This window comes from Eptatretus burgeri, chromosome 4, assembly GCF_056783735.1.
Source record: "Eptatretus burgeri isolate ZD-2024b chromosome 4, Ebu_testis_v1, whole genome shotgun sequence".
Classification (NCBI taxonomy): Eukaryota; Metazoa; Chordata; class Myxini; order Myxiniformes; family Myxinidae; genus Eptatretus; species Eptatretus burgeri.
The window spans coordinates 98752172-98776449 of record NC_140964.1 but is presented as its reverse complement, the minus strand read 5'-3'; the positions used below and the strand labels follow the sequence as shown (position 1 = coordinate 98776449).

Here is a 24278-nt window from a genome sequence, read left to right as displayed (position 1 = left end):
CGCAGTCCAAGGCCTTCCCTTTTGAACTGAACGCAGTGAACCACAACGGTGCATGGGCTGCACAAACGCAGTCTCCGTGCCAGGTCAAGTGGCACACGCAATGAACACAACGAATGGATGGATGAATGGATGGACGCAAACACGGTGCACTGGCCGCCACTGCAGGCCCGTGTTGTAGCTGCCAACAGGGCAGTTCTCGCAGCTTGCAAACTGTTGCCTTGCGGATCCTGGCGCACATGGCAATGAACAGGGGGGGGGGGCAAAGCAAAAATTGAACGGGGCTGGTGAACAAGGGCAATGGGCATGGCATGGCAAAGGTGATCAGGCAAACTCAGCCTGCAGAACCAGGCCGCTGCAGGCAAACACAGCCGGCAGATGAACTGGCCGGCACAGGCCTTGAAGGAACACAGCCAGCAGATGAAGTGGCCGGCACAGGCCTTGAAGCAAAACACGGCCAGCCGATGGCACAGGCCTTGCAGAAAACAGCTGCAGACGATCCGGCCGGTACAGGCCTTGCAGCACAGCAGCTGCAGCCGATCCAGCCGGCACAGGCCTTGCAGCAAAACAACAGCTGCCGATGAAGCTGGCCAGCCTTCGCCGTTCAGTGGAGGTTGGTGGAGGGAGTGCGGTGGTGCTGGCCACTCGGAAGGCGGGCTCGGACCTAACCTATGGTCTCCCTCCCAACCTTTTGCCTTTGCCTGTCACTGTCTATACCCACTCCCTTAATTTGTCAAACCCCAATTTAGCCCCAACTTATTTTTTTATTTTTACTTCCCCACTATAAATCGTCCCCTAACCCCCTGTACTCTCCTTGTTCGGCTAACCTATCCTGTCACCTAGCCTACTCCCAACCCCTACGTTCCCTTCCCGGAGGGGAACAAGGGAGAGCTAGCGTCCTGTGCCGAGGCCCAATGAAGCCTCAGAATGGCCTCCCCAGAGTTCAGCGATCTATAACACAAAGTGGGTCCAGCGGCCCACAACGAGAGCGAGGGGATGGACGGTGAGGAGGGGTACACTTCCTATTCTACCCTATCCATTTAACTGTTAAACTACCCCGGGGCTTTCAACAAGCGCCTCTCGCTTAAACTATTGGTTCTAACAACCCAGATTCCCGTCGCCTGTGTTGGTGTCCTTACAATTTCGGGCCTCGCCCCCCAATTTTCTCTCCGTGCCCTCACACGGTCTCATGGCTGGGATGCGTGGCTCCCCTTGGCAGGCACGACCCTCTGCCGAATCTCCCGCTATGGCACCCCCAGGCACTACACTGCCTCCGAGCCTACCAGCTCCCTAAACACCGGGGAGTGCCCCCCATGGCACCTCCCCTGAAACGCACACATGGCAGGCTGGCTTCCCAGGCCCCTTTCCGAGGGTCACCCGTGCCCACAACACTGCCCACGCGGCTAATGGCGCCCCGGGCCCCCGCACCAAGCAGGCGCATCCGTGCCCACTACGCTATCCCGGCCCCCCATGGGCCCTTGGCCTACCACGGCCGACTAGCCTGGTGCCCGGCGTACCCACTCAGCGATACTCACCTTTCGCAGCCATGCTCCCAGCCCGTCAACAGGGCTCCTGCACCCTTCCAAATGGGTTTTGAGCCTACATTCACACCAACAACAAAACGACCTCCATTTTTCAATTTAACTAACCCCCTAACTCACTCTACACTGACCCCGGGGTCCCTTGGGCGGGAGTCACTCCTCCCCCCAATCACTCATCGCACCATGCAGTCCCCATTCGCTCCATACACACAGACCCGCTGGCCTCACTCACTCACCAAGCACCTGCTTCCACTTCACTCACCAACAAGTCTTCAACACACTCACCGCTGAACTCTGCCATCCTTCTAACTACATCCCCTAACTAACTCGTGCTCCCACGTCATCCCTTACACTAAAGCACGTTCCTTTTAACACTACGTAGCTAAACTATGTCAACTCTACACATCCAAAGGCTGTCACTGTCTCCAATTAATCCCATTGATCAATATCCCAACCTAAATCTGGCTAAAATCCCTCGAGCTAATCCATTCCACGGACTCCATGAGGACTTACCCCTGCCCCATGAAGTCGGTCTAACTAAGCTAACCCTTCCCCCTAACTAGTTTCCATCCTGTGCCCAAGTAAGGGGGTCTTCCACCCCTTGCCCGGGAATCCTGTTCACCCGAAAGCGAGGCTTGCTGTTTTTTTTTCTAATTGCGCAGCACCAGCGCGGTAACTCGCAGCTCGCGCACTTTGCACCTGCCCGTGACGTCATGCAGCTGCACGTGTACCTTGTACCTCGTCCCTCCTTGGACGGTACCATCCGGCAGGGATACCCCTCCTGCCGGATTCCAACCCCACGTGCAGCCATGACGTCACCGTGCGCATAAAAAAACACAAGCCCCACGTCTCGAGGGGTTCCCCACGTGAACACATGTGCTTTGCCCGTTGGAGCTTAACACACACGATCGCGTGGAGAACCCGTCCGGTCCAAATCCATAATCCTGCCTAAACTTTGTCCGTCGCGGGATCGGCAACATTCACCGCGCTCGTTTCCGGACCGGGACTTCACTCTCGCAAGCGAGCACGTGGGGGCCTCGTGCGTTGCACAGCACGGACCTCGCGCTCGCTGCTGGGTGAACCCGGCACGGTGCGCAAAACATCTACAGCCGCTACTCGGCTTTTGTCCCTCTGTCGCCGTCGTCGTCGCCATTCAACCCACGCACACCTGCGTGTTACGACGCTAACACACCTCACCATTAAACTCACACCGGGAGACGCGGCTGCATGTTCACACATGCCGATCGACATCTCCCTCACACACAGCGACCTTGCACACGCTGTCTCTCTCACGCTCGGCCGCTCACTCACGCATGCCATCTCCCTCGCACACGTGGCTCCACTCACTCGCGGCCTTCCACTCACTCGTGCCATTTCCCTCACACAAACCATACCACTCACACACGCGGGGGCACTCGCCCGCGGTGCCTCACTCATACTGGCCGTTTCACTCACACACACGGCGACACTCACACACGGTGCCTCATCCACACACGGCATGCTGGGAAGCACGCCCTTTGGCACACTGCCACTACACCACTCACACACGTGGGGGCACTCGCCCACGGTGTCTCACTCACACATCGTGCCTCACTCACACACGCGGGGGCACTCGCCCGCGGTGTCTCACTCACACACGCGGGGGAACTCGCCCGCGGGGGCACTCGCCCGCGGTGTCTCACCCATACTGGCGGTTTCATCCACACACGGGGACGCACTCACACCTTGCACCACACACACAGGGACAACCACACTGGGGATTCGTGTCCCAACAACGGTCTCCGGGGCCTCTATACCCCCCAAGCTCTCCATGCACCTGTCCACAGCACTCCTCCCCTCGACCTCGCAAAGCACGACCGAACCCACCTGGTCGTGACTCGCCTCAAGGGGGCATACTCCCTCCCCTCGTTCCTGGAGGAGGCCATCCAGCTGATCGCACCGGGTCCCTACACGGTCCACCAGCTCACCCCCATTGTCCTCCACTACCTCCGTGTGTGTGTGTGTGTGTGTGTGCGTCTCTATCCCCGTCTTCATCGTGTAGTCTTCCCTCTATCGTTCCCATCTCCCGTGTTTCTGTCAACTCAGTCACCTCTTCACCCTTTACCTCCCTTGTCTCAACTATTATTTCCGTCTCTTCCCTTGTTATCTCCCTCGTGCACATCTCCGTCACCCCAATTAGTTTTTCCCTCTCGGTCACCGTCACTTTTACTTTCTCCATCACCTTCACACTTCTCGCCCAACACGTCCCCCGAATTACTTTGTCACCCGCCTCCACTGCGGGCCCGACAGCCGTTGCACTCCCTCCCAGCTCGTTCGCTCCCACACGTGGAGTCGCCATTTTAAACTCCCTGGTGACGGCCTTCATGCCCGCCTTCAAGCTTCGGCCCATGTTCTGCGTCTCACCCCGCAGCTCTTTCATTTCTTCCTTCATTCCTTGCGCATTTGTTTCCATATTCGTTTTCATTCCGTTCATTTGCTTGTTCATGCCTTTTATTTCGTTTTTCATTTCATTTGTGTTTGTATCCATTTTTTCGTTCTGCCTTTTATTTCCTTTTTCATTTCATTTGTGTTTGTATCCATCCTCGCTGTCATTGCCGCCAGCATGGCGCATAGCTGGGCCATGTCGGGTGCGCTTGGGTGAGCCGTTTCGGCAGGGATCGGGGAAGGGTTTTGGTGGAGAGGGGGAGGGGAGGTGTCATACACCGCGGCCGCCGCCGCACCTATTTCGGGCTCTGGGTTCAGTTGGGGGAGTTCGTGTTCCTGCACAATCAACATTTCCTGCACGGGGTTTTCATCCTGGACCATGGATTCTACACATTCTAAATCCATTTCTAATACCCCCGGCTCCCGCTCGCCTTGAGACGCCATCTTATTTCTCGTAAAGGGTTAATTTGAATCGCTCGTAATTTGGAGGGAATCGGGGGTCGCTCCTCTCACCCCTGGACCGATTCCCGTGAATTTAGCTGGAGACAGGAGAGCCCGTTTTCCCGTTCTCTGATACCAGTGCCGCGAGGAGGGGGATGGGTTTGTGTCCCACTCCTGACAACCAGTGTTGCGGATTCGCGCCCGCCGGCGTGCGAGCGGCCACGTAACTCGAATCGCGGCACGTCGCCCACCGGACGGACAATCCCGTCGTGACCCTCTCGGACTAACGCCGGGAACTAGTCACGGGTGGGCCTTTTGGCCTCACCACGATCGTGCCAATCGGCCCCCCGCGTGGGATAGGGTTGCTCGCCAAATTCGACCTACCTAAGTACCCACACGGAGGGTAGACCGGGCGATCGCACCTCGCCGCAGGTCGACTTCGGACACGGGCCACTTTAAGCGACCCGTTCCGTACTATCGGGATAACCGAGCGGTGTTATCCTCAACCTCGACGGTTCGATTAATTATTGGGCGTATTTAGCCCACGACGAAGCGAAACAGGAAAAACAGTTCAACATTAAGCACATTTATTCCGCGGCAAACGGAAAGCGCACATATACAATTATACACCATAAGCAAATGTAAAAGTAGAAGAAACACAACAATTCTGCACAAAAAGCAAATGCAACAATGCAAATCTACTACCGACTACCGAGCACACGGCAACACTTATACAGTTTTACTTCACAGACGGCGCCGACAACACATATACTCAAAGCAAAAGAAAAAGGGACCACCCTCAACTACAAGGGGGCAGACGGGCCTGGGGCCGAGACCGCGTCGAGCCTACCCGTCTGGTGATGAGCCGCAAAATGGCGGTGGCGACCCGAATCCGCGGGCCTCGCTGGCACTGCCTGGAATGGGGTGGGAACGGGGCCCCCTTCTCACACTATCTCAGCGCGGGGGGAAACAGGAGGGGGTTGTTGATGCTCGGGGGGGGGAGAGGATATCTGGCTGGGTTGGGTCCCGCGACGAGCGACGCCAGCGCGACCTCGGTCGCGTTACCGGCCTCCCCTCTCCGCAGCTCCCCGACTCTGACACGAGCGCCGACCTCCACAAAGATTCTTGGCTTCTCCAGCCTCTCCGCACCCCGACAGACACTCTCTCGACTGATTTCGCCGCCGCCACAACTCTCCAACTCTTTCCTCTTCTCAACTCTTCCCAACTGCCTCTTCTCAACTCTTCCAACTGCTCGACTCTTCTCAACTCCGTCCAACTGCTCGACTCTTCTCACTCTCCACTCTTTCCTCTTCTCAACTGCCTCGATTCGCCCCGCGCTCGGCGCTTTATAGTTCGACAGGAGAAATCATATGCAGATTTTTGGATCGGGAACGGCTCAGGGGTGGAGCCACGCTCCCCATTGGACAGAGGAAAAGTGGGTGTGAATCATTCTTGATCCGCGAATCTGCATATAGCGATTATACTCCGACGCGCCTGGAGGCGGGGCCAAATCGCCCCACGCTCGCTGATAGGACGGAACAGAAGTGGGCGTAAATCATTCTTGATCCGATTTCTCGGAAAGGCTGGTGTTTTTGCACCCGCTGCTCGGTGCGCGCCCTGTACGAGTCCAGTATCGGTGCCCACAAGCGGCGCGGGAATGGCGGTGATGCGATGGTTGCGAGGGCGAGATGTGACGGTAAAGGTCGTGGCTGTTGGCGTTGCTGTTGTTGTGAAGCGGCGTTGCGGTTGGTGGTTGGTGTGTGAAAGCGGTTGTGGAGAAGGTGGATGTTGTGAAGGCGGTTCTGGAGAAGGTGGCTGTGGTTGTCGAGATGCGGTTGGTGGTGGTTGTGGTGGCAGTAATGGCGGTTGGTCCAAAATAAAGATAGTAAAAGAAAAACGGATATCTAAAAGGGTCGCAGCCCGAATGAATGACATTTATTCCCTCTAAACAACGGGTTTGGGCTAACTACACATATACTTACAGAGATATCTCACCTACGGGACCTGAATGGTGGTTTGCGAATTTCGTCAACCACAACAATATATATGTGTGCAATATCTCTTTTCATCCCACAAACTACCAATTTCATCTCATAAACAAACAGACACATCTTTCAATGCATTCTGCCCCACATCGATGACTATATTTTTCATCATACTGTAGCACAGGTGTGTGTTCGATTACACTGAACAACAAAAATTTTTTACTGGAGATGTGTAAAGTGATTTAGACTAATTTGGGTACGCTGATTTCAAAAATCATAACCGTTTTGCTGTATCACGTCAGAATTTTCAGTAACAGAAATATTCCCATTGCCTAGAAGTCAGGATTTCAATGAAATTTACAAAAATTCATTTATTCATTTATTTCATCATGAATGCTGCAAAATTATAGAAATTACAGAAAAACTCCACTAGAATGTAATTAAAAATGCTTTAGGCATTTGGCTTTGCGTTTGTGCTGCTCTGTGTCAGTTTCACGATGCAGGAACCAGCAGAAATCGCCCATCATGTTCGGGTTGTGCCGCCCTTGGTAACGCGTCTCCATGAGTGAAATCTCTTGGTGGAATCGCTCGCCGTGCTCGTCCGAGACTGCTCCCAAGTTGTCAGGGAAGAAGTTCAGGTGCTGGTGTAGGAAATGGATTTTCAGGGACATCCTGGAGCCAAGTTTCCTGAAGGACTCCAGCAGCTGCTGCACTATTTCTTCATAGTTGTCCGCGCACTCGTTCCCCAAGAAGTTGTCCGTCACAGCTTTGAAGCTCCTCCACGCTGCCAGCTCTTTGGGGTTTAGAGATGTTGGAAATGTTTCGTCTTTCATAATCTGTCGGATTTGCGGTCCAACAAAGACACCAGCCTTGATCTTGGCCTCCGACAAGGTGTTGCCAAACTTTTCCTTGAGGTATTAAAAACCCACGCCCATTCAGATCCATTGCCCGTACAAAACTTTTCATCAAGCCGAGCTTTATGTGGAGTGGTGGAAGGAAAACCTTGGCTGGGTCGACAAGGGCGACATGCTTCACGTTGTGTCGACCAGGTAATGCTCTTTTCGCTCTTCCCAATCTTTCTTCGTCCAGTGATTCTTGTCGTCTCTGCTATCCCAGAGACAAAGGAAGCACATGTATTTCGTGTAGCCTGACTGCAGCCCTAACAACAGCGCCACCACTTTCAAGTCTCCACAGATGTGCCAGTTGAAGTCATTGTACTTGATGGAATCAAGCAGCTGCCGCATAGTCTCATATAATAGGTCTCTGTCATGCCGAACGCGTGAGCCAGTGGGACTGATGGTTTCTCGTTGCCATTGTGGAGCAAAACAGCCTTCAAGCTGTTCTTCCCCGAGTCGATGAAGAGGCGCCAGTCTGCAGGATCGTGATCACACCCAAGTTCTTTCAACAGACCGTTGATGTCACTGCAGAATGTCATCGTGTTTTCCATCTCAAAGAACTCAGCCATGTCTCTGTGACGTGCTCTGAACAAGGATATCTTGGTGTTAGGTTCAAGTAGATAACACTGCTGCAGCCTTGATCCAAGCAGCTCTGCCTTCGCCTTTGACAGCGAGAGATCTCTTACAAGATCATTTAAGTCTCCCTGGTTCAGAAGGTGTGATTCTTGAGTGTCGGGTTCAAAAGGTTCATAATCACCATCCTCTTCACCACTGCTTACAGCTATGTTCTGATCAGCTGGAGGTGTTGGAACGGGGTTCTCGTCATCATGAGGCACAGGTTTACGAGCAGAGACGCAGTCAGCGTACTTGATGTGACCTTTATTCTTCTTGTTGAAGCCGGCGATGCTTGTGCAGCAGAAATAACAATCATCATGATGATTCTGCGGCTCACGCCATATCATGGGCACCGCAAATGGCATGCTCGCGCGCTTGCCCACCAACCACTGAGTCAAGGTTGTGTGACAGCTTGTGCAGCAGATGTGTGGTGCCCAGCTCTGTTCTTGGTCCCCCACCTTACACCCGAAGTAGTGAAAGTAGGCGGCCTTCATTTTCACTGCTGTAGATATACTTCGCTGTTGATCTTTTTTGGTATACCGACCACAGACATAACAGAAGTTGTCAGGATGATTGGTACAGGAACGCCTACTCATCTTTATCTGAAAGAAAGAAATATAACACAAGTTAACAACAATTGTACGAAATAGACATGTTAAAGACATATGTAAATTTCATTGAAATCCTGACTTCTAGGCAATGGGAATATTTCTGTTCCTGAAAATCCTGACGTGATACAGCAAAACGGTTATGATTTTTGAAATCAGCGTACCCAAATTAGTCTTAATCACTTTACACATCTCCAGTAAAAAAAATGTTTTGAAATTTGTTGTTCAGTGTTATCAACCAGCTGGCTATCACTTGCCAAGCCAGCCATTCCTTATTGACCATTTCAAATGCAGTGCTTGCCCGAGTGCTTTCACCACTTGGAGAGCACTCTCCAAGTTGATTGGTAATGGAACACACCCCTAATAATTGGCATATTTTGGAATTTAGAATGATTTGTACAACTTCCAGGAGTTTCTTTTAACTTTTAGGAATAACATTAAGTTTTCAAGCTTCTCCGTCCAGTGGTGCACTCGAAGGTATAATTATTCTCCAGATTGTTGTGATAATTCCTCACGTAAACATAAAAGTAAAAACCTTAATTGGAAGTTGCCATCCGAACTTAGTGCAACATTTCCATGCACACACACAGTACAACCACCACTTTTCAAGTTATTTCGTCCAACGGTTTAAGAGTGCATAAAATGCAGACCACGTATTTAAATTGGCCAATAGTTTTCATTTCTCTATGGTTTTCAGACACAGATACTATCCATAATACTGTAAACTACTGGGACTTGTAATACCCTCTACCACCTGGAGCAGTGCGACATGATCATGCACATTTACGGAGATAATATGCATCACTCCCTTCCCCATCCCTCTTTTGCCTACTGAATCCCCATGAATGAATTTTTTAACACTTCACACCTTCCTGGGCACAACCTAAGTACAGTGTACCCACAAAATTTCAACTCATTCCGTCTACCGGTTTAGGAGTGCAATCAGTGCATATATGTCAAACTCAAATGCATGCACACACACACGCACATGCACAAATGCACACACACACACACACACACACACACACACACACACACACACACACACACACACACACACACACACACACACACACACACACACACACACACAAAAAAACATGCCCTACAAATAGAAGCCAAATTTCACCATGGAAACAGAGACAAGAGATGCAAAGAGAGCAACTGATGAAGGAAGTAAGACAAATACAACAGTTCAGGAAAGGACACAGAAGCCCAAAACGAAATAAGAATATCCAAAGAATAAAAAGCAAATACAAAGACAAAGACCTCGAGTGCTTGGGTGCTGAAAACAAACTCAACATAGAAATGAGAGCAAGGGAGGTTAATAAAAAAAACGACGAGGAAATAAATAACAGGACAAAAAAACATGCTTGAGAGTAACCCAAAGAGATTGTACCACAAATTCGGGAAACAGAAGCAAATGTATCAACTCATGCAGAAAAAGAAAAGCTAGAAAAATTCCGGAAAGTAATTTGTTAAGATCGGAAAGAACATACAAGAAAGCGGAATGAATACCAAACTTGGTAAATAATAATCAACATCTTGAGGAAATGCCCCCAGTCATTATTGGTGAAGAAAAATTTAGAAAACAACTTCAAAAAATGCCAAACTTTAAAAGCCCAGGCCCAAAGGAATTCCAAATTTCTGGCTTAACCACATCGATGCTCTCCATAATCACTACACCAGGACTTTCAACAAACTGATCCAAGAGGAAAAGGCAGTGGATGAGTAGCCCATAGAAGAAAACACATTTCTCATGTCAAAATCTGAAGAAACCCAACTTCCTCACAAATACCGACCAATAACATGTCGAACAACAACATTCAAACTTCCAACAGGAATCCTTACAGAAATGATGTACCATCACCTAACACAACAAGGAGGTTTTGAGGTAGAACAAAAGGGATGTAAGAGAGCTTGTTATGGAAAAATTGACCTCCTACTCCTGAAGAAGGCCGTACTTGAAAATTGCAAAATGTGAAGAACCAAATTGTCCACTGCCTGGATGGACTATCAGAAAGCTTTTGACAGTGTCCCACATTCGTGGATGATAAAATGCATGCAAATATACAAAATCAATCCCCAAGTGATTAATCCAACTGATTGAGAACGCAATGGAGCTCTGGAATACCACATTGTTATGACAGCACTCAGAAGGAAATATCGAAATACCAGATGTGAATATACGGCGTGAGATCTTCCAGGGAGGTTCTTCTTTCCCCTCCCTTGTTCAGTCTGGATCTGGACCCACTGAGTAACCTCATCAACAAACATGGCCACTGATACATCCAAACGACCAATAGAAGGAGAGATTGGGACCATACTCTGTGCAGAGCGTTGGTGCTGCATCAGCAGTCTCCTTGGCTATTGGGCACAATCCTGGACGGGTCGCCACTCCGACACAGGATACCAGCATGCTGGCACTCATTTTGCCGACCTCGGAAGGATGACAGGTCGAGTTAACCCGACCTGGTATTAATTCAACAGCTGAGCGGGAATTGAACTCATGACCAGAGGATCCAAAGCCCACCACCCTAACCATTAAGCCAACAACAGGCATAATAGAATAGAAGAACATCCAAATAAACAGGAAAGTTGACACACCAACGATTCATGGATGCTTTAAAGCTCTTTGCACAGATGACTAAAAACTGACAGAACAGCTAAAACCAGTAAAACGATTCTTTGAGGACATTCAAATGGAATATGGACTAGGTAAGTGCACCAAGTGCACATTTGCACCAAGTAAATCAACAAAAACCAGAAGACATAAAAATTGACTTTGAAACAACAATATAGTAGATAGAAAATGAAGCATCAATCAAATACCTCGGAATAGAAGATGGCCACCAAATACGTCACAAACAAATGCGCAAAACAATTGCCAAGGAATACCTGCGTAGATTGAGGATGATCTTGAAAATGTACCTCTCCTCAAGAAACAACATCAAAGCCGTAAACCAACTCACAGTACCAGTATTTTAATACAGCTGTGAAATAATAAACTGGCCCCAATCAGAAATCAAAAACTTAGACATCAAAACAAGAAAACTACTGACCATCCACAAAATGTTCTACAAAAAAAACAGCATCCCGAGAATGTATCTGCCGAGACGAGAGGGAGGGAGCGGCCTGATGGAACTCAAACAGGTGTGCAGAGCGACGAGTGTAGGACTAGCTGAGTATGTGAAATTCTCAACAGACGATCAGATTCAATTTGTAAACAAACATGAAAAAGCATCCTGAACTCAACTTGCAAGGAATTTCCAAAAAACAGGTGCAAATAGAAGATACCGCACAGGAAAATGAAACAGCAACAAATACAGCCCCAACAATAGCAAATTTCCACAGCCGTAACAATATATATATATATATATATATATATATATATATATATATATATATATATATATATATATATATATATATATATATATATATATATATATATATATATAGTGTAATATCTCTTTTCATCCCACAAACTACCAAAAAAAAAATCTAATAAATAAGATTCATCATTTGTCTGTCTGTGTGTCTGTCTGTGTTTCTGTCTGCATTTTTTGCAAGGACCGCTGGATCAGTGTCCGGCAACCACCAAATTTGGCACACAGCCCAAGTCCGATCTAGTGAATGTCCTCAGGGTATTTTCATCCACCACATGAGGCTTTAAACATCACTTTTCTGGCTTTTTCATTTATGTGCAATCTCATTGGTTAACACATATCATGTGATATATAACACGGCCAGAGGCGAGCACACCTAATTAGTCTTGCTGCATCTTTCACCCATTGACCCACAGCACAACTGCCCTGACTCCACACACAAATGGAACATACAGTAACTATATAAATAATATTGTTGTGGTTACCAGATTCGCAAACCACCATTCAGGTCCCTTAGGTGAGGTATCTCGGTAAGTGCATGTGTAGTTAGGCCCAAACCCGTTGTCTAGTGGGAATACATGTCATTTATACGAGCTGCGACTCTTCAGGATAGCCGTTTTTCTTTTACTATCTTTATTTTGGACCAACCGCCATGATCACAACCACAACATCAACCACCGACCACAACCACCGCTTCACCACAACCGCCACGACCTTTACCGTCACAACTCGCCACCATCGCATCACCGTCATCTCGCGCCACTCATGGGCACCGATGCTGGACTCGTGTAGGGCGCACGTTGAACAGCGTGTACAAAATCACGGATTTTCTGCTTCAAAAACGGATCAAAAACGACACACGCCCACTTTTTGCCGTCCAATCGGTGAGCGAGGGGCGATTTGGCCCCGCCTCCAGAACGATCGATATATGCAAATTTGTGGATCAAAAAGCCTTCACGCCCACCTTTTCTCGGGCCAATGGGGAGCGAGGTGAAAGGTCAAAGGGAGGGGGTCAAAGGCGAAGTTACGGGGGGATAAAAGGACGGTGTTCGTCAGTCAGAGTCGGAGTCAGCAAAAAGGGAACGAAGAGTCAGGAGAGAGTCGCAAACAAGAACGGGTCGGAGAGTCAAGAAGAGGAGAGTCGCAAAGGAGGGTGGGAGAGTCAAGAAGAGGAGAGTCGGAAGCAAAGGGTCAAGACTTCGCGGGCGGTGGAGCTGCTCGTCGTGTGCGTTGGAGTCGGAACGGAGGGGACGGAGCTGTGGAAAGGCGGCGACACCAGACGAGGGGGTGCTCGCGTCGTGCAGGAAGCTGCACCCGAGGGAGGCCGACAGCGCGACCTGGCCGAGGTGGAGACGCTCGTCGCACATAATAAAGATCCTCTATACCCCGAGCATCAGCAACCCCCTCCTGTTTCCCCCCGCGCTGAGATAGTGCGACCAAGGGGGCCCCGTTCCCACCCCCGACCAGACACCGTCCACGAGGCCCGCGGGTTGCGGGGCCATCGCCGCTCCGCGTCTCATCACCAGACGGGTAGGCCCGACCCGGTCTCGGCCTCAGGCCTACCCCATTCTTGGGGGATTTCTTTTCCTTGGTTTTGGGTATGTGTTGTCGGCGCCGTCTGTGAAGTAGAATTGTATAAGTGTTGCCGTGTGCTCGGTAGTCGGTATTAGCTCTGCACTGTGTTTTCACTTTTATGTTTGCTTTTTGTGTAAATGGAATTGTGTTTTCTTTTTTGTGTGCATTTGGTGGAATTGTATTTGTGTGCTTTCCGTTCGTCGCGAATAAATGTGCTTTATTGTTGAACTGTTCTCCCGCTTCGCTTCGTCTTTTCCCCCATTGAACCCTCATCTTGCTTCACGTAAAGGGTTGGTAGTGGGCTGAGTACGCCCGATAATTAATCGAACCGTCGAGGTCGACGATAACACCGCTCGGTTATTCTGATAGTACGGAACGGGTCGCTTAAGTGGCCCGTGTCCGAAGTCGACCTGCGGCGAGGTGCGATCGCCCGGTCTACCCTCCGCGTGGGTACTTAGGTAGGTCGAATTTGGCGAGCAACCCTATCCCACGCGGGGGCTGATTGGCTCGATCGCGGTGAGACCGAAAGGTCCACCCGTGACTGGTTCCCGGCGTTAGTCCGAGAGGGTCACGACTGGATTGTCCGTCCGGTGGGCGACGTGCCGCGATTCGAGTTACGTGGCCGTCGCACGCCGGCGGGCGCGAAATCCGCAACAATATGTTCACCGTTTTCGTGTTGCGGTGAGCCAAAACAATCTGCTACCATAAGTGGTGTATACTACATTCGCAATCACCACGTCGATCCCTTGAAGATGTATGGTTTAAAAAAGAGCGTTGTATAACTCTGTGAAGGATCCATTTGTTTGGAGAAATGTAACTTTACAATGCTTGTGCTTTCTGCCTCTCTCACGCCTTCCAACTGTCTCAGTTTTTGCAGAAACATTCATTATTATTGACTGTGACTGGACATTTGATATCATTTTTCAAATCCTCTGACATACATAATTTAAAGGGGAACCCAAATGCTCAGACAACCTCGATGCTAATCTATCCCGAGTGTCTTTTTTGTGATTAAAAGTCGAAATATTCTTCTTCTTCTTCTTCTTCTTCTTCTTCACACTTCCCATGACGTCACAATCGGAAGTCGACCGCCATATTTTATTGTAACTACGGGTTACATCGCGGTACGATTTAACACAATGGGCGAATAATTTTCGATTTTCCACAAACGTGCCGCTAGTCGATCCATCCTTGGCGGTTGTATAATACAGTAATGTTATCCACCATGATTAAGAGAGGATGCTGTACCTTGTCCATGCTGCCGTGCTGTGTCCCCTATGATGAAGCAGAAGAAACAACCATCACATTAATTGTTCCATAATCTCTGCTGAGCTACATGCACATGTGCACAGGCAATTTGAGTTATGGCACGGTACAAATGGCATCCTGGGAAAGTGTTAAATGGGATGATAAAAACCCTTAGATCCCAAATATCCTGGACACTTTAAGACCCCGAAGACCCTTAAGTCTTTTGAAGACCCATAAAACCCCTGAGAGCCGGAAGACCTCAAAGACCCTTAAGACCTCAATGACACTTGAGACTCCAAGACCCTTTAAGACACTCAAGACCCCTTTACCCACTGGTGTTCCCTTAAGACCCCTTTACCCACTGGTGTTCTGGCTCTCCTGCCCCCAACACAGTCCACCCCAACCCAACCCCGTTGGTTGTCTTGCCCTCGATGTGCCTACCCCATTCTCAGTCCTGCCGGCTCTCCTGCTTTTCCAACTTCTCAGTACCGCCCCCCCCCCCAATCACCAGAGCAACCCCGGGTAACCCTGCTTGTACAATAAAAATATATCAACGAATATACACCAACAACTGGGAGAACAACAGAAGAGCAGGAAAATCCAAAAAAATAATTGGACTGAGTTGGGATCGACAAAGAAGGCTCATTCGAATGGCTAAGAAGAGGTCAGCTCAACAGGGACGGAGAATGAATCATAATAAATGGCCAAGATTAAGGACACCACACCAATGGATTAAAAAAGATGGCGGGACCGAGCCAGACAGACAAGTGTAAGTTCTGCAAGATGGAAACAAAGTACGAGCTACCTGCTTTCGGGATGAAAAAAACTATTATCAGAACAACTTTACACACAATGGTACAACAAAGTATGCAAAGTGATTCATTGGCATATCCACTAAAATTTCAACATCCCAGTCCAACAAAACTCAGGGAAACACTAATCAAGGGCTATCATTGAAAATAAGGATGTCACGTTCATGTATGACCTGATGATCCGACCAAGTGTGAACATAGAAAACAAAGCCTTGCGACTGGACATCGTTCTCAGGAACAAAAAGGAAAAAACAGCATTACTGATCGAGATATCAGTACAGGTCAGGTCAGGTATGGGAACATGTGCCAGAGCAGCGCGTTGCTGCGTCCACTTTCCGCCGGTACTCCTGGGTCCTCCGTCTGGCCATCCCCCAGGCAGATGCCTGGCCAATCCCAATCTCCTTGAGATGCCGATCAACCTTCTGCAACCATGAGGCATGTGGTCGGCCCATTGGCCTCCTCCACTCACGAGACTCCCTCGTTGAGAGAATCTGGTGAGCAGGATCAGTGTCAGGAAAATGAGCCACATGTTCGTACTCACAAACTTTGAAGTGTACATGCGCTTGAAGTGTACATGAACATGCGCTGTGGCATGTTCGTACTTTGAAGCCACAGTTGATGCTCACGGACTATGCAGGTCACAAACCTCATTTGAGTCTCTCTCAGCAACCGCTCGTTGGACGCAAAGTCCGACCAGCGATAGCCAAGGATTCTCCGAAGAGACCTGGTACCAAAGGAATTAAGTCTCCGTCTCAGATCCTTGGTCAGAGTCCAAGTCTCGCATCCATAGAGCAAGACAAGAAGCACCAAGCACCTGAAGCATTTGAAGCACCTGAAGACTCGGACTTTCATCCTCCCGCACACGTACCGGCAGCGCCACACCCCATTATCCAATGAATCCATGACTCCCCAGGCCCGACCCAGACGTCTATTGACCTCTGACTCACAGCCAGCAGAGACATGAATATCACTGCCAAGGCAAGTGAATCTCTCCACGACCTCAACATCCTCACCACAAACAGGCACAGACAGGACAGCATCATCCAAGATGTCATTGAAAGCTTAGATCTTAGTTTTGACCCAAGAAACCCATAATCCTAGTGGCTCCAACTCCTCATTCAGCTCCTCGAGGGCCCCAAAAGGATATCTAAATTCTCCGCAAAGATGACTGCATTATCTGCGAAATCAAGGTCAGAGATCTTGACATTCCCAAATGATGCACCGCAGCTTGATCTCTCCGACATCCTCCCTAGAATCCAGTCCATACAAGTGCTGAAAAGCGTGGGGGCCAGTACACACCCCTGACGAACTCCAGAAGCAACTGGAAATAAGTCAGAGATGGTACCACAACATCTCACAGCACTCTCAGTCCCAGAGTAGAGTTCAGACATCAGATTGATCAGTTTTGGTAGCACCCCACGAAGGCAAAGAATCCTCCAGATGGCATCCCGATTCATTGAATCGAACGGTTTACAGAGATCAACATCGGCTGCAAGCAGCCCCTGCCAAAACTCTCGTCTGCGTTCGGTGAGGACACGAAGAGCAAGGATACGGTCAATCGTTGACCTCTTTGGTGTAAAGCCTGACTGCTCTGGACGCTGGTGCTCAAGCACTCAAGATATCAGTACCCAGTGATTTTACCTCTAATAATGCAGAAATCAAGAAAATGACCAAATACCAGGACTTCAAAAAGGAGAGATCATGGAAGCTGAAGTGTCGAAATTGTACCAGTGATAATTGGAGCAAGAGGAATAATAAAGAAGAACCTCACTGAGATAAAAAAAAAACCATCCCCGGGAATATTACCACAAACCTACTACAATTGGAGGAAGTCTGGGGTTCGGTGACGATCCTGAAAAGAGCCCTCGGCACAAAACTCTGAGAACAACAAAGTTGAACAGCTTGGTCCATGAACTGTGATCTCTTACCAAAGTGAAGGTGGATACCTTGAGTCATGGGAGGACTTTGCTTCATTTCCTGAAACCCACAAATGGAGATAACTAACACACACACACACACACACACACACACACACACACACACACACACACACACACACACACACACACACACACACACACACACACACACACACACACACACACACACACACACACACACACACACACACACACACACACACACACACACACCAACTTGTCTGTAATGCAAGGAGTAGTGCAGATTCAGCTTCATTGCAAGAGATTCCAATGATTTTGAAGGCATTGGTCTTTTTCACATCTCTGACAGGCACAATCATCCTGTCTCCGTGTCTGTGTCTCTGTCTCTCTCATCACCAAAGCTCCACGATGCATGTTTTCATTCCAAATTGCACTTTGAAGTGTTTGTTTTTCCAAAGAGAATGTGAAAATAAACATCATTAATTTAAAAGCGACTGCTGATACAGATTTTCATCTGCATCACACATTTCTTCGGTTTGTAAAGTTGTGACTGCCATCCAAAGCTGCTGTGCGAAATCTGTTAGTTCGATAAAAAAAAAAATAAACATGGATAACAGGTGAGAATAATTTCATCATAAGCATGGGATGAACACACTGAAGATAAGTCAACTGATCAAGTTGGTCGATTGAACATAAGCACATGACAGTGTAAAAAAAAAAAAAAAAAAAACAAACTCGCCTCTAATAGCACAACTCACGAGCATCACTTTGTGAGCATCGAAACTTTTCTGATGACGACCGATTCGCTTTTTAAGCCTGTGTGAATCTAGCCTTTGAGATAATGGCAGGCCAGCTTTGCAGCATGCTTTTTTGACCAAAAATTGCTGCTTCAAGTGAATTGATTTTACACTGCAACCCCCTCGCAAACTGTTAAGGCCCACATTGCTATTCTTGACCTTAACAATAATATAACTCGACCAACCTCATCGAAATGCTGACTCTTCGAATCAACCTTCGATTTTGTTTTAGGAATTACAGCTGCAGCAGCCATCAGGCACCGACCACAAACAGAAAATAATTTAACCAACGAAGCACCTATTCACCTTGGTGAAATGTAAACCAGCCACGAAGTGTGTTGCATGCACACCGTACAGTGGTTCCATTGCTGCCACCAACCATTGCTATGCGGCATGATCTCCTGGCTGTGGATGTTTCTTACGGCCCTTATTACCTCCACCACCCAAGAAGAAGGTGCTTATGTTTTCACCCATTTCTGTCTGTTTGTTTGTTTTTGTGAAGAATATCTCAAAAAGTTGTGAACGGATCCGGATGAAATTTTGTCGACAGGTTCAGTGTGTGATGAGGACGGACTGATTCGATTTTCGTGAAGATCCGGGTCCGATCCGACCACTATAATTGTTTAAGTGATTCTTCACCATTGAGAGATTGGGCTAAAAACGTGATATAGCACAATATCTCAAAAAAGTTGTTGACGAATTCGGATGAAATTATGTGGACATGTTCAATGTGTTACAAGGACGAATTGATTCGATTTTGGTGAAGATCCGAATTCGGATCTGAATACGAGAATTATTTTATTTTTAAAGTGATTATTCGCCATTGAGAGATAGGGCCAAAAATGATATAATACTGTATAGCATGATATTTCAAAAATGTATTGGGCCCAATATGTTGTCGTGGATCCGGTATTACGTGATGGAGTTATGCGCTCTACCAAGTGCCCTTCTAGTTTTGAACATGAAAATTAACTGCTCTTCAGAACAGATCAGTACAATATGTGAATGGACTGGATCTCATTCACAGGTCAGACGTTGTACTTTATATACCTGCTGGAGGTCATCAGTTTAGAAAACGTTCGGTCATTGCCTCATGCCGATACCTTAATTTGTCAATATTCAGCGCAGAGCATTTCAGATTTTTGAAAGACCCCCAATGACATCAACAATCTATCCACCCAAAACGGTGAGTTTCAATATCTTTGGATTGAAAATTCTGGTCCAGCATTATATATTTCCTCAACGTAATGACATTTATATTTTCCCATCTCTGTAGCTGCCTTGCACTTGGTCTTACTTCAATTTTCATATCCATTTTTACACTTCCTCAAGGCACCGGCACGAGTGCACCAGTCACCCGAAGGGTAGAACAGTAGAAAAGATTTCTGGATAACAATATTGTTGTGGGGCCGAGTTTCGGTGGTGAGCACGACCGATAGGTGGACCAGTAGAGTCGGCTCCACCGAACACCCGGAATTTAAAGGTTGCCAACCCGGATAACTCCGGAGCCGACGGGTTCCTTATCGGATCGAGGATCGCCAATAGGTCGACCGCGTGGGATAGGGTCGATTGCCAATTTCAATTTACCTAAATACCCACGTCATCCAAACTACCGGGGAAATTCACCCTCGGCGGAGCTCGAGCGGAACGAGCCAGTAGCGTGCTCAAACCATGCGTAACCCCAGCGGATGGTTACCGAGATCCGTCGGTCCAAATGCACAACTTACCCTCGCTAATTCTCAACATGCACCGTGCTAAACCAATGCAAGAAACGCAAAAACGAGCTGAAACATTTAACAGGGGATATATTTATAATGGGGGGGAGAGGGGGAAGGGAACACACAAAGAGCAGTTATTCGACTATAAGAAATGCAGTAAATGTACAAGCAAAAGCACTTATCCAGTTGCTACTTAAAGACGGACACACACACACACACACACACACACACACACACACACACACACACACACACACACACACACACACACACACACACACACACACACACACACACACACACACCCCAATAGTCGTTATTGAAGGCCTCCAGCTCGAGGACAGGTGAGCTAGGAACCACAGCTTTCTCAGACCTTCCCGCCTCGTGCGGTCTTCAACGTCCTAGATCGGCGGGACTTGAACCCGCAACTTGATGCTGCTGCAAGCACTGGGTACGGGGGGGGGGGGGCAGCATCGGGCTCTCACACGCTCCTCCGGCATGCGATGAGACCAGAGCCAGCGACAAGGCGAGACCAGAAGAATCCGCCAACTGCGCCATCCCATCTATTTATTCCCTCTTTGGCGTCAGGGGCAGGGGACGTGTCTCACTCCTCTGCACACCTCATTCACCGGGGAAATCCGTCGTCTCTCCATGATTGGTCGGGGGGCCTGTCGGGGAGTCTTGATTCCCCACCCCCTGAAGAGGCTTTGCTTCTCTTGGAGTCCGCTCTGCGCCCATTGGCTGAAAAATGACGTATACCCTCATTTGGCGCCAGGCCAGAATGAAACGCTTTGTGAGCACGAACAGCGCGGACAATGCTGCGAGCAGTGCTGTTGTTGGCATTGTCATAAGCGTAAAAATCCTAACTATCAAAATAACCTTGCAGCGCATGTACACTTAATTCCCATTAGACATAGGGGAAAGGGAGCTATCTATCTACATTTACTTGTCGAAATAACTGAGCTACGGGTACCTGAATGTTGAACGCTCATGGCTGCCAGATACGTAACAATATGTCCCATCTATTGTTCAACAGGTGAAACCAACGTTTGACAGGAGACAGAAGGATATTTAATAAGTAATTTATTAATCCATACTCTCTACCTTTTGAACACTAATACCGTTTAAAAGCATCCCATAATAATGATTGAAAGAAACACTCAATTATTTTAGAACTCCCCAAATGATAAAATACACATTGTGCAGGTTTCAATGCAGCTTTGAATCAACTCACGACTTCTGAGTCGATAACTTATCTCAGGTAACCAGTTCTTAAAATAAAACTCCAGCAGAATATGAATGGATGGAGCGGTCGACCGTGGATACGTTCGAAACAGCCTTGCCCAGTTGTGCACGCACAGGTTGAAGTCCGACCGGCTCGTCGCGTTGTAAGTCTTCAGAGGGTGAGCTTGGTTTGACTGAAGCAAGCAGAAGAATCCAAGTCCACTGCTCGCCGTTAAGGACCACAATGCATACTGGTGGCACTGGAGATGAGAGAAAGAGAGAAAGAGAGAAAGAGAGGATGAGCATACAGTTTTCCGTCTCAATGCAACCACAGATTAGATGCCTGCTTGGATGTCATCTCGGAGACATCAGCAAGGCAGTAGATTCGTCGAGTACCAGCTAGTAGGTAAGCATGACCAGCTTGTCGCAGGGTGAACCTGGTTCTTCGGTCAGGGCTTTGGAGTTGTAGAAAGAGTCTCAGTTCGCAAGCAGCACTCCTGATGTCCTCTTTACTGAACGCCGGTTTTAAATGCAATTTGCCTCAGCACATAGCCGTCCCTCATCCTGATTCACATCATCTCTCCCTCCTAAAGTTTAGACACTCAGTTGGCTATTTTATGGTCATGCGGCACAATGTCAATGACAGAGGTCTCGCCCGCCTGGCTGCAAAGAATAAGCCGTTTTCATTCCCAAAGGCTCTGGTCGAAGGTCTTACGCATGTTGGTCCTTCATCAGAGCTGTATGTTTGGGATCTCCTATTGCTTCAGTAGCCATGTGAGGCCCTCTTCTAGAAAACAAGGAACTGCAGCCAAAATCTATGACTTTTTGCCTGAGAAAACATCTGGCTTCTCCAGAACTCGAGGAATAATTTATTCAACGCCATATAGAAGATAGAGAGGACACCTGCCTGTCTGTGATGTGAGAGTAATAGGCCAAGTGATTCATCTTCATGGTGGGATATTCCAATGATGTTGAGGGCCCTTAATATCGATGGAGTCAACATGTGTGCAAGGTATGAGGCAGGGGCACCAGTCCGAAGGGGAGAACAGTTCTCCATCAAGCTGCAGATGAAGGTAATGCAAGTTCATAAAAGTTCAGATTTGACAAGGAAAAATTTGGCATGATCGACAATACGCAGTCAACGGCTGGCTTTGGAGGCCAAATTGGAGAAGTGGTTTGTCCAGGAAAGATCATAGCTGATGGTGAGGCCCAAAAGTTGGAGAGACTTCCCTTCAAGAGGTTTGTTAAAGAAGTACATGGGAGGGTTTGTCAGACAGTCCTTATGGAAAGAGGGAGCAAGTGTGTTAGATTTGCCAGGGTTAAAAGACATATTCCAAATGTTGGACTAGCTCCTGATTCTATCAAGGTTGTAGAGAGGGAAGAGGCTGCTGCCTGCCTATCTGTAGTCTTCACAATGCTCGGGAAGAAGGTCAAGTCATCAGCAAAAATATCCGGAGGGTTTTCCAGAGAATCACGAAGATTGTTGATGAAGATGAGAAACATGACTCGACCCAAGACACTAACTTGAGGCACTCCAGCCTCGACAAGAAGAGATGAGAGGATCCCATTGAGAGCCAGGTGCTGGCTCAATAGAGTGGATGAGGTCAGCAATGCTTGAGATGAGGTGGCCTTGGATGTCATAAGCAGAGAGATTGTAGATCAAATGCTCGAGATATGTCCACAGAGATGCTCCTCATCTCATATCTGAAATTGAGGTTTTCCATCCATTATAGGGAGAGCAGAAGGGGCATGTCCAGAATGGCGTGAACAGGTCAGAATCAGAATCGATGGTCTTAGATCAGGCCTTTAGAGAAAAGGAATGATACGATGTCAGATGCATTGATGGAATCCATGACTGATTTTAATCGGAAGCAATCTAATAGGCTTGTAGTTGAGACAATCTGTTTTTGTACCATGTTTCTACAATGCAGTGATATTGGCTTACTTCTACATGAGCATGTGACCGAGGGCAAATGACAAGGTGAACAGGACAGAAAGAGGAAGTGCATGAGGGGCAGAGCAGAATTTTAGGACACATACATATGTTGATGTCATCTGGGTTCATTGCAGAATCAGTTTGATGTGAGTATAAGGTTGGTACAGGGGCAAGGTGTTGGATATGCAAGATTTGGAAGCAAAGGAATGAGAATTCAGTTTTCTCATGAGAAAAGTTACCTTTGATGCCATTTGAATTCAAGAGAAGGGATAGAGAGGGAGCAAACACCAGGACAGACATGACTCGGCACCACGATGTGTTTTATGAAGGAAACAGGTAAGAAAGTTCAACCTTGAATTTGGCCAGATGCCATTTTCTGGCTCTCGTGGGAGTGGACACACACTGACTGCAGGCTTTGTGGAATGATCTGAGACTGCCTTCGATCAAATTTGCTTTACAAGATATGAAGAAAACTTGTTTGAAGGTCACTACTTCACAATAGGATTCACTGAACCAGGGGAGAGAGGATGTGTACGATAACTGCAGATGAGATGGGATAAAACTGTGCATGAGAAATAGCAGGCTTTTTTGGAGAAATTCCCAGGCAGAATTATTATCAGGAGCATTGGAGATGGAAGACCATTCATGAAGTGAGTGGGAAGCCTGCATTCCCTGCCAAATAGTCTGAGTGAACGACCTGCCAGATTTTCCAACGCTGCAGCAGCTTTCTGACAATAGCCAGAGAGAAGTGACTCACTTTCCCCTGGTCAGTTTTATTCTGGCTGTCTCAATTTTCCTACAGCTTTTTTTTTTGTATACCTTGTCTAGGCTCGTGTGAGAGCTAACACACAACACACAGCAAGGGGGACATGAGACAAGACGGGAGGGAGTGGGAAGGACAAAATAGTGGGGAACAGAGACATTATAAGATCTGTGGAAGGGAGAGGGATGGAGCGGGGAACATGGGGAATAGAAGTTGGACATTACAGGGACTTTCAGGAACGAAAGCAGGGAATTTGAAGGAGGTTGGTTTGGAGTGGATTAACTGGGTAGAAAAGATAAGAGGTGGTGGTTAACAGCTATTTCGAAGGCTTGGAGGGAAGAATGGGATTGAAGAGTGTGTGGGAGTTTATTCCAAAGGTAGGGAAAAAGAGGAATGAAAGAGTGAAGG

The 24278-nt window shown here is 48.1% G+C and overlaps 1 protein-coding gene across 2 annotated transcripts in view; it reads right to left on the bottom strand.

Moving 5' to 3' along the window:
• Positions 1-21049: 21049 nt before the first annotated feature.
• Positions 21050-24278, bottom strand: part of LOC147028736 (uncharacterized) — a 78337-nt gene continuing 75108 nt past the window's right edge. For both annotated transcript variants that reach the window (XR_015056947.1, XM_085876504.1), the window contains one exon: positions 21050-21431. Coding sequence is in view for 1 of the 2 variants with exons in the window: in XM_085876504.1 (XP_085732630.1) it covers positions 21220-21431 (212 nt within the window). In the remaining variant the exon portion in view is untranslated. The remainder of the gene's footprint in view (positions 21432-24278) is intronic.